The following is an 11,558-nucleotide window of genomic DNA, read 5'->3' on the forward strand; positions in this document are numbered from 1 at the left end:
CTGTAAATTCAATTAGCCGTTATTGCCTCATCCAGAGATCATGCGGGGATCGCCGACTCCCTGCGGGCTCCTATTGTGAAATCGCTCTCATTACCCCACCGAGCCGCTCTGTGGAGCGCGGTGACTTTTTATTTTTTTTTTATTTTTGTGCCTGACAAACATTTATTATTGGGAAATAGTTTGGATAAAAGCCATAATGGTCTGTAAACAGATTCACATCTGCCCCCGATCCTCGGTTTCTGGTGGGGAAGGGGGTCACATATTACCGTAACACCCAAACGTACATCTTTTTGGAATCCTGTATTGCTCTCAGTTTAAAGGCTATTTAAAGGGAATGTCTCAGTGAACACAAAGGATACTTTATTGGAAACAGTCAGCAAGCTTGCCTCCGGACCCCCCTCCTGAGCTCCTATAGTGTAGGGGGTCATGGGAGTTTCACTACCTATAAGATCATTAGACAATGCCAGATGTCAAAGCACTTGTGAATGGCACTAAGCAAGGAATGCTGGGAGATTCCAGCTCTGAAGTCTGCAGGTTTGTGAATGCAGCTCTGGAAAATTACCCGAAGTGTAAAAAAAAACAAAAAAAAACAACTGTAAACTGTAGATTAATTGTAGCGGAATGGTCATATGTCCTTCATTGAACGCAATTGTACACTTACATGGTTGATTATAGGAAACAGTCAGCAAGCTTGTAGTCAGACAGACGCCTGAGATCATATTATCAGGGAGCGGTTATCTTATATTAGACGGTATAATATCCCTTTCCAGAATGCTTGTAATAAAAAAAATAAAAACACTATATGCAGTGAATTCTGGGAGATTCCAGATCTGAAGTCGGCAGTATTATGAATACAGCTCTGGAGTATTATGCAGTATGTAAAAGGAAGGAGAACATAAGATATAACCTGGAGATAAATTACTGTAGAAAGGCTGCAAGTCCTTCAGTGAGCACAGCTGTACACTTGACACGATCGATCATTGGAAACAGTCAGCAAGCTTGTAGTGGGCCACGTTCCTGAGAGCCGATGATGGAGGAATGTGGGCAGTTTATGCTACATCGAATGATTAGTTCTCAAAAGAAACCACAAGAGACGCTCAATATGCAAAGAATGCTGGGAGATTCCAGCTCTGAAGTCGGCAGTATTGTGAATGCAGCTCTGGAGTACAATGTAAAAGGAAGGGAAACCAGTGCAGCTACTATATAGTGCAGGGTAGTGATCAGTTTTTCCTGCACTGGTTTTTGGATCAGTCAAGGTATATAACACTTTTCAGAACGCAAATCACAAGAGACCTTTAGTAATTCCAGCTCCGAAGTTTGCAGAATTGTGAGCGCAGCTCTGGAAAATTGATAAAAGTACGTAAAATTCATGCACTTGATTGCAGGAGGAGGGGAGCAAGCCAGTCAAATCTCAGGGAATCCATGGGCTGTGTCCACTCTCCCGATCCTCGCACGAGAACGCCTCTCATCATTCCAAGCGGAAAGCCAGGCGGCTGCGGGACCACGCGAGCAAAGCCCCCTCCAACCTCGATATCCTGGAGCACCACACCAAGGAGGTGCTGAAAAGGCTGGAGGTGTCTCCATGGCAAGAGGTGAGTGTCCATGGACTGTCCGTGGTCCAGAGGTCGGGTCTGACCTTGCAGCTTGGCTCCATTGTGGTGAATGAGACAAGGCTGCAGTACCAGACACAACCTGCGGATACAAGTGGCGCTATTGTTTGGGAGGAAACAAGTCAATTATTCTAATTCTGTAAAGACTTAATTTAACATATGATTTCTTCTTAGGATATGGGCACTTATAAATTAAATATGAAGTCCCTACAGCCAACATCAACCGTGCCGGACAAGAAAATGGAAGACAATGATGTCTGCCTGCTGCTCTCCAATGGAAGGATAGTAAGGTGTGTACACAGTGACTGCACAAGCAGAATAGTGAGTGCAGCTCTGGGGTATAATACAGGATGTAACTCAGGATCAGTAATGTAATGTATGTACACAGTGACTGCACCAGCAGAATAGTGAGTGCAGCTCTGGAGTATAATACAGGATGTAACTCAGGATCAGTAATGTAATGTATGTACACAGTGACTGCACCAGCAGAATAGTGAGTGCAGCTCTGGAGTATAATACAGGATGTAACTCAGGATCAGTAATGTAATGTATGTACACAGTGACTGCACCAGCAGAATAGTGAGTGCAGCTCTGGGGTATAATACAGGATGTAACTCAGGATCAGGAATGTAATGTATGTACACAGTGACTGCACCAGCAGAATAGTGAGTGCAGCTCTGGGGTATAATACAGGGGGTAACTCAGGATCAGTAATGTAATGTATGTACACAGTGACTGCACCAGCAGAATAGTGAGTGCAGCTCTGGGGTATAATACAGGATGTAACTCAGGATCAGTAATGTAATGTATGTACACAGTGACTGCACCAGCAGAATAGTGAGTGCAGCTCTGGGGTATAATACAGGATGTAACTCAGGATCAGTAATGTAATGTATGTACACAGTGACTGCACCAGCAGAATAGTGAGTGCAGCTCTGGAGTATAATACAGGATGTAACTCAGGATCAGTAATGTAATGTATGTACACAGTGACTGCACCAGCAGAATAGTGAGTGCAGCTCTGGGGTATAATACAGGATGTAACTCAGGATCAGTAATGTAATGTATGTACACAGTGACTGCACCAGCAGAATAGTGAGTGCAGCTCTGGAGTATAATACAGGATGTAACTCAGGATCAGTAATGTAATGTATGTACACAGTGACTGCACCAGCAGAATAGTGAGTGCAGCTCTGGGGTATAATACAGGATGTAACTCAGGATCAGTAATGTATGTACACAGTGACTGCACCAGCAGAATAGTGAGTGCAGCTCTGGAGTATAATACAGGAGGTAACTCAGGATCAGTAATGTAATGTATGTACACAGTGACTGCACCAGCAGAATAGTGAGTGCAGCTCTGGAGTATAATACAGGATGTAACTCAGGATCAGTAATGTAATGTATGTACACAGTGACTGCACCAGCAGAATAGTGAGTGCAGCTCTGGGGTATAATACAGGATGTAACTCAGGATCAGTAATGTATGTACACAGTGACTGCACCAGCAGAATAGTGAGTGCAGCTCTGGAGTATAATACAGGAGGTAACTCAGGATCAGTAATGTAATGTATGTACACAGTGACTGCACCAGCAGAATAGTGAGTGCAGCTCTGGAGTATAATACAGGAGGTAACTCAGGATCAGTAATGTAATGTATGTACACAGTGACTGCACAAGCAGAATAGTGAGTGCAGCTCTGGGGTATAATACAGGATGTAACTCAGGATCAGTAATATAATGTATGTACACAGTGACTGCACAAGCAGAATAGTGAGTGCAGCTCTGGGGTATAATACAGGATGTAACTCAGGATCAGTAATGTAAGTTCACAGTGACTGCACCAGCAGAATAGTGAGTGCAGCTCTGGAGTATAATACAGGATGTAACTCGGGATCTGTTATGTTATGTGTATACATAGTGAGTGCAGCTCTGGGGTATAATACAGGACTTCCGTATTTATCTGACTTGTATACATAATGGCTTTTCCTTGTACGTTTCCTGCGCAGAGATGAGCGGCAGCCGTTCACTGACCGGAGTCTTTACACTGCGGATAGCGAGGACGAAGACGATCGAGCGCGATCGAAAAAGACGAAAGACATAAAGCCGGAGAAGCCGTGCTCCAGCTCAGAGGCAGACGATAAAGCCGATCATCAGAAACCACTGAACAGTATGTGTGCGTGTACATATGATCTATGGGCCGGGATGAGGCGTTATTTCCCCTCCCCCGCCCTGGGGATCACACATACAACAGTCGCTGAACTCTTTCCCCTTTTTTTTTTGTTTCAGTGTTTTTTGAAAGTGTGAAGTCCGAGCTCCGGTACGGGGCCCCCGAATACTCCGATATTTCTGATTCCGAAGGATCTGAAGCCGATTGCACTAATCAGGTGGGTGATTCTGAGGTTTTCTTCCCTGTGATACTTTTAGATCCGGACCACCACCCCCTCCCTCCACCCCATTTCCGCCTTTACCGCCACCGCAGTGGACTGCGCGGCTGATGCATAATTCAGCGCCACGTGCGTGCTCTATCGGCTTATGTGTAGAAAAAGGATCCTCAGCCGATCAATATTTTTTTTTTTTCCTTAAGTGATGAAGGTCATTAGGCTTCATGATCTCCATTTCCTTTCTGCGCCGATGTCCCTTGTTGCTGCCATTACGGGAAATGTTCTCGGCTGTTCTGGGAATCTCTCGGCTCCAGGACTGTAGTCTGCGTCGCGCTGTATCTGCCGCCCTCGCAGCGCCACCTGGTGGATGCGTCCTGCTACCATCATCATCACAATTCATTTTCGGCCATGACGTTTTTTTTTTTTTTTTTTGCAGAAAAGCGTCTCGGAGGACTCGGACAGCTCAGGTGACGAGGAGACGCAGGAGGACACAGCAGATTTTAAGGAGGAGGACCCCGAGACCACCGGAGATGAAGATCACTGCTGGTCTGCTGTTGAAATACCACGGAAAGAAAGGCAAGAGTCTGCACGATTTCTTAAAGGGGCGTTTCTCTGTTGGTGATCCCCCCCCCCCCCAGGCAAATTTCGTGGCCAGTCATGTGATTCCCAAGAACACTAGTCCCACTGCTGAACAAGTCCGTTTGGGCGGGGTGGTCCGTAGACCAGTATTTGGCTGGCAGGGGACGTACATGTCTGGTTTTGGCCCTCCTGGCGCTCGCAGCTGTAGTGAAGCTGGACCCTCACTGATCGTCTTCAAATTAGACAACTCCATCATCTTACCATGATCAGCTACATGGTCTAAATTCTTAATGGCTTTTCGTTTGGTTAGGTGGTAGGTTTTGTTGGCGAGGGGGGTTGGGTCTTGTTGGCAAGGGGGTTGGGTTTTGTTGGCGAGGAGGGTTGGGTGTTGTTGGCGAGGGGGGTTGGGTATTGTTGGCGAGGGGGGTTGGGTTTTGTTGGCGAGGGGGTGGGATTGGGTTTTGTTGTTGGAGGGACATAGTCTAAATGCTTAATGGCTTCTCGATTGGTTAGGTGGTAGGTTTTGTTGGCGAGGGGGGTTGGGTTTTGTTGGCGATGGGGGTTGGGCTTTGTTGACGAGGGGGTTGGGTTTTGTTGGTGGGGGGTGGGATTGGGTTTTGTTGTTGGAGGGACATAGTATAAATGCTTAATGGCTTCTCGATTGGTTAGGTGGTAGGTTTTGTTGGCGAGGGGGGTTGGGGATTTGAGTTTTTGGTGGGGCTGGGTTTTGTTGGTGGGAGGGGGGTGGGTTTTGTTGTTGGGTTGATTGGCTGGCTTGGTGGTTATTGTTTTGTTTTTTTTAATGTACTTAATTTATTATTTTTCAGTGAGTTTCTGAGCTCGGCCAGCACTGTGGAGGACGCAGTGGAGGGCATGCTAACAATGGCTTCTTTGCACTACCCCTCTCGGTCTCCGGCAGAGGCGAGGAGCGCGAGCTGCAAAATGGGGATCGTCTACCCTCAGTTGCACATCAAGTTCTCTCAGGAGAAGGCGGACTGTCAAGAGCCGAAATTACTGAACAACGGTAAGAAATATCAAGACTGCGTCCACGTAGCCAAACTGATGGGTTACTTTTTAGGAACCTAAATTCCCACCCACCCTTTGGAAAATATTGGGGGTAAACAAAAATTAAAGGGTGGTGACGGCAGTTTTTGGACCAGGGGAGGGCAGAACCTTTCCATACTACATGGATCTGAGTCAGGTCTGATGAGTGACTTTTTCGTCTTAGGTCACCGTGACCGCGTGGACGCAGGGCTGACCACTACGGATTGGATGAGTCAGATGGATTCGTCGTGCAGGTCGGACCCTCCAGTAAGTAACACGACGGCGTGAGAGTCGCGGTGACTTGGTCACGGTTTGGCGGCACATCTTTTTACGTCTCTCTCCTTCGTCTTTGATGCAGGACTTCTGCAAAGCGGCAAAATCTCAGAGGCGCGAACATTCTTCGGACTCCGGCGGACATCGTCACAAGATCAAACACTATTCTGAAAGTGAAGGCTGGGACTCGCCAAGATACCACCATGATGAGAAATATGAGCAGGAGGGCAGCCTGAGCCCCGGGGACTGCGACTTCAGCGAAGGAAGCCTGAGTCCAGACCGGATCTACGGAGACACCTCGCCAACTGTGCCCCTGCACCCCACCAAGAGACCTGCCTCAAACCCACCCCCTATTAGCAACCAGGCCACTAAAGGTACGGGGATCTGGGGTCCTTAAAGGGGTATTTCCATCGGTCATTGGAACCCCCAACGATCCTGAGAATGAAAGGATGGGCAGGTGGGGGGAGCAACGCCGGATCAATGGTGGTTATAGAGGTCCGACCCCCACTATCGCATCCCAAAAACATTCCGTTCCTTAAAGGGGTTCTCCTGTGTGTTTTTATTCCTGATGGGGAGGGTGGAGCCTGGAGTAAGAGAGAGGAAAAAAAAATGAAGAACACCTACTTACCCCAGGAGTCGCCTCCCTTTTCTCCGCCAGCCTGCAAAGGATGATGTCATGGCCGCCAGTCCAGTCACGTGACCACTGAAGCCACTGATTGGCTGCATGGTCAGGTGACGTTTGCAGTCACTTCCTATTCAGCGGAGCCTGTTGGAGGTGCTTTTTGGGTTATCCCAACTTCAGGAAACTGTTGCCCCCTCACCAATTCCTCTTGCTCACAGCTGCAGGTTTGCTTCAATTGTTTGTGTGTAGTGAGCTAAAGGCAATGGATGGTGATATTTGACCTATTTTCATGTTTTTTGGTTTTTTTTTGCAGGTAAACGGCCAAAGAAGGGCATGGCAACCGCTAAGCAACGCCTGGGCAAAATCCTGAAGCTCAATCGACACGGTCACGCGCGCTTCTTCGTTTGACGACCGCTTTCTGGCTATTTTTCATCCATACAACAGTATTGAGGAGGGCGTAGGCCTGGAGCCTTCTGCCCGTCCTCTACCAAGGGTGGAACTACAAGTCCCACACCAAACACTGCCTGACGAACAAAAATAGTTTGTGTTTCTTTTTTTTTTATTTTTATTTTATTTTTTTTTTTATTTTTTTTGCTTACACTGTGCCACAGCCACTCAGCAATAACCGGAGGAGAAGAATTGTCGAAACCCAAGGATCCTTCCGTGGTCGTCGGATGGATCCCTTTTTTCAACTTTTGGAATCAGAATCGAATTTTCTTCAGATTTTTTTCTTTCTCTGTATTTCTACTTTGTGCAGCTGGGAACGGAACGGGGCGGGTGCTCAGTGTTCTTCAATAATTTATTGAAACTTTTTGGTTTTTATTTTTTTACTTTTTTTTTTTTTGCTTTCAGAGAATCCTATTTTTTTTTTATTTTTTTACTCATTTTAATTTATTTCAGATAAATCTGAGGGTCGTATTAATTTACTTTAGGTTTTTAAATGTGAAGTTTTTTTTTTTTTTTTTTTTTAATATAATTTTGTGATTTCTTTTTGTTTTTTGTTTTTTTGGTGTGGTGAAAGGTAGGGCCACAACTTTTGCTTTCTTTTTACTTGATATTCAGGATGTAGTCTTAAACAGGGATTTGATGCAGTTTTTTTTTTTTCCCTCTTTGTATATTAACGTGAATTGTTATTTTATTTACTGTTTTTAATCTTATTTTTTTTTTGTGTGTGTGTGTATGTATATATGTATATATATATATATATATATATATATATATATATATATATATATATATATATATATATATATATATATATATATATATATATATAATTTTTTTTATTTTTTTTTTATTGTAACTTGTAAGCTATTGGCAGTGTCATGGCCAAGCGAAAAGTCAACACTGTATTTTATTAATAGGTGGGAGATTATTATTTTTTTTTTTATTTACCTCTATGATCTTCCTGGGAGATATAAGGGCTAAGCTAATTTTGCTGTTTTTTTTTTTTTTTGTTTTGTTTGTTTTTTTTTTTTCTGTACAAGTCATTTTAGCCAAGTTTTTCCCTCGTATTTGTAGGGTGTTCAGTTTGGTGCTAAAAAGAGATTTCTTTGTTTCTGTTCTACAATTTTAATTATTATTTGCAGGATTTAGTTATATATATGATTTTTATTTTATTTTTGGTGCACCCTTGCAAAAAATGTCTCCTTTTATATTGCAGCTTTAAGGAAATGCTTTACGCTAACTGCTAAACTGAAAACTGCATTATTTGGAGTCGTGTTTTTGTTTAGGTTTTTTTTTATGTTTGGGTTTTTTTTTTTTTTTTTATATAAAAGCTTTATCGATCTAGACGTTGCATCAGACAAGCAGCCTTTCAATAAAAACTGCGTGGATCTCAGGGTAAATGAATTTTGGAAGTTTTGGCAGAAAGGTGCCAGGTACCTGATTTCAGGTTATGTCAGCCCCCCCCCCCCCACCACCAATCTTCCACAACCCCTCCCCCACCCTCACTTGGCATTAAATGTTCCACCATTGGCTCATAAGGAAGAAGAAAAAAAAAAGACTTTTACTCACTGAGCCGGTTTCACATGTTTTATATGTTTCGTTTCTCTATTATGTGTTTCCTTTGTTTCTGTATATGTTTGCATCAACTCGTGCCCCCCCCCTTTTTTTTTTGTTTTTTTCTGTGCCAGTCTCCGCATATGCCAGTTTCGATTCACTTGTATATAAAGGCGTAAACTTTTGTATTTTTCTTGTAATATAAAATTAAATATTTAACGGGTTTTTTTTTTTTTTTCCTTTTTATTTTTTTTCCTTTTTTTTTTTTTTTAGTTTATTTTTTCTTTTTCTTTTATGTTTGTGTTATGTATTTCACTGTGTTTTGACAATGGATAGTAATTTGTGATTTTAAGAAAAAAAACAAAAAACTAAACTTTTTAATGCCGCCATTCACTTCATTAATGATTACCAGCAAGTTAAAAAGCCATTGAGAGCTATCGTGGCTCGTGTTTACACCTTTCTCACCGAATCCCCATTTTAAACATTTCTACTGCCCTCCATATTAGTAATCTTATTTTTAATTTTTTTTATTTTTTTAAATAAACTTGTTCGTTTTTTTGTTTTTTTTTTCATATGAACTTTCTCCATATTACAATAGCGAACGCTCAAAAAAAAAAAAAAAAAAAATCTTCAGAACAATTTTCCCATCTTATATAAAAGCCTAAAAAAATAAAAATAAATAAATTTGATATTTCCATAAAAATGAACATAACCTGCCTAGATTTTAATTGGCAATTTTTACTAAACATTATTCTCTTTTATGAACTTTCTTGAACCCCCCCCCCCCCACCCCCAACCATAATAATAAAAAAAAAAAACACACAAAAAATCGAAACCAAAGAAATCTATTCTCAGAGATATACCGTAGTGTCAAAGGGTGTGGGCAAGCAAGCCCTCATATGAATTGGGAATTTTTTTTTTTTTTTTTCCCCATAACTTAAAAATTATTGCAGGTTAAAAAAAAAAAAAAAAAAGTGTAAACCGAAAGCACTTAAATAGTAAATTAAAATAGTATAAAAAAATAAACAATTTTACATACATTTATTTTACATATTTTAATAAAACTGCTAAATGACAAACATTTTTTTTTAATGTTTATACTTGATTTTTGTTTTAAATATAAAAAAGTTCTACTTTCCTTTTTTTTGTAAAACTTAAAAAAAATTTTTTTTTTTTTTTTTTTTTTTATATTTAGTTTTTTTTTTTTGTTTGTTTGTTTATTTTGGGAAACTGCTAAACCGCAGGATTTGTGCTCTTGTTTGCAGGACTTATTTGCACTGAATGCATCTGATCACACAGTAACTAACAATTGGAGGACATTATGGAATTTGTAGTGTATTTTTGGTTTTCTTATGTTTTTTTTTTTGTTTTTTTTACAATGATGGGATTCTGAATTTTATACAGAATATACCAAATGTGATTTCTGCCTACAAAATCGGATTCTAGCGGCGACCGAGATGAACCTTTTTATCCGAGAACGTGATTTATACTCCTTTTTGCCCTTCATGTGACTTTCTATTGAGCTTCACGGCTACGACAAAGCACCTCAGTTACTTACCTATGCAGCGTAAAAGTGTCTACAAATGCCTACGTATACATTGCTATTTATGAGCCACAAATCAGCATACCATGTCCTGAGTTTCTGTATTTGTAAGCAGGAGAGGATTTTAAATTTTTTTTTTTTTTTTTTAATTTTTCACATTTTTGGAAAAATTGAAAAAAAAAAAAAAAGTGAAAAACACAAAACAAAGGGACTCGCTAACGACTAACCATTAAACTGTCACCTTTTGATAAGTAGATGGGGTTGGGTTTCTTGACCAGCTGACTGTGTTTTTGCTACTTGCAATGCTTTGTGAAATGTAGGTGAACAGGATACATACAAAGAACCCCAACAGTCGTATAAATTTTTTTCAATTTTTCACTTTTTTTTTTCCTCTACATGTTCTGTAGATGTTCGATTTATCCACTTCTGATGATCTTTTCTTTCTTAATTTTAAATTAAGAAAATCTATTCAAAACTCTACCCATTAATATGTGAGTAAAATAAATAAGAAATATTTCTATCTTTTTTTTTTTTTCTTTTTATAATGAAAAAAGTTGCAAAATTAAGTAACCAACCACCGTTAACGGAAAAAAATATACATTTTAGAAATGTAATATATTTTGTCCTCCCACACTTTTTTTTTTTTTTTTCTTTTTTGGGAGCGCACTTCAGTATTTCCCCGGGAGCGCACTTCAGTATTTTCCCACAGTGTACGTTGAACCTGATGATCTTTGTGCTGTAGACATAGAGAAGGGTCTTTATGAATCTAGCTTTAAAGACAAGTATTTAAAGTTGTGTGTTTTATACCTATCCTGTTCACCTGCAGGCAGGAATTAGTGTATATAATATAGAATTTATAGAGATCTCCTTTTGTATGTTTTGGTTTGTTTGTTTTTTTTGTTTTTTTTACGGTGGCTCGAGAAGCACACAGGTTATTGGTGTGTTTTTCTTTGTTTAGATATATATTTTTTGTTGCTCACATTATATCCTTGTTGATTATGCATTTTCTGTATTTTATGAATTTCGATGAATTATCGTGTTTTTTTTAAATTAATTTATATGTAGGTAATAGTTGTTTTTCTTCTTGTTTGTTTTTTTTTTCCTACTTTCACCAGATTTGTGTGCTCCTTTTATCTTTGAATGTGTAAATATCAGATTTGTAAATAATAAGGGCTTGTTTGAGGGGAGAAAAAAAAATTCTGAATCATCCCCTTTTGTGTGTCGTCATTATTTCCTCTACAAAGTATGCTTTGACAAAAAAAGTGGCCGACTTAATTGATTCCACGCAAAAAAAAACAATCATTCTTTTGTCTTTACGTATTTTGTGGACCCCTTTACTAATAATCTTCACCATCTGTCTCTATACTTGGTTGGCTATTCATCAAGAAGGTTAGTCTTTTGCAAAGTTTCACCCATGTGGCCTTAAGTTACTTGTGACAGAAGCAGTGTACGAAAAAAATGCACAAGCGATCAACTTTTGTCTTTTCAACTTTTGTCTTTAC

General features: G+C 40.4%; 1 protein-coding gene across 3 annotated transcripts in view; it reads left to right on the forward strand.

Annotated features, from left to right (window-relative positions):
- The window catches only part of KDM7A (lysine demethylase 7A), a 53,262-nt gene extending 45,584 nt beyond the window's left edge, over positions 1-7,678 (forward strand). For 2 of the 3 annotated variants that reach the window (XM_069763277.1, XM_069763279.1), the window contains 9 exons: positions 1,386-1,592; positions 1,785-1,900; positions 3,620-3,786; positions 3,900-3,997; positions 4,431-4,570; positions 5,401-5,597; positions 5,802-5,884; positions 5,976-6,264; positions 6,826-7,678. In XM_069763277.1, coding sequence (XP_069619378.1) covers positions 1,386-1,592; positions 1,785-1,900; positions 3,620-3,786; positions 3,900-3,997; positions 4,431-4,570; positions 5,401-5,597; positions 5,802-5,884; positions 5,976-6,264; positions 6,826-6,920 — 1,392 coding nt within the window. In that variant the 3' untranslated portion in view covers positions 6,921-7,678. The remainder of the gene's footprint in view (positions 1-1,385; positions 1,593-1,784; positions 1,901-3,619; positions 3,787-3,899; positions 3,998-4,430; positions 4,571-5,400; positions 5,598-5,801; positions 5,885-5,975; positions 6,265-6,825) is intronic. The other variant, XM_069763278.1, reaches the window with a different exon arrangement.
- Positions 7,679-11,558: the final 3,880 nt, after the last annotated feature.

The sequence above is a fragment of the Ranitomeya imitator genome, chromosome 4 (assembly GCF_032444005.1).
Source record: "Ranitomeya imitator isolate aRanImi1 chromosome 4, aRanImi1.pri, whole genome shotgun sequence".
In the NCBI taxonomy this organism is placed as follows: domain Eukaryota; kingdom Metazoa; phylum Chordata; class Amphibia; order Anura; family Dendrobatidae; genus Ranitomeya; species Ranitomeya imitator.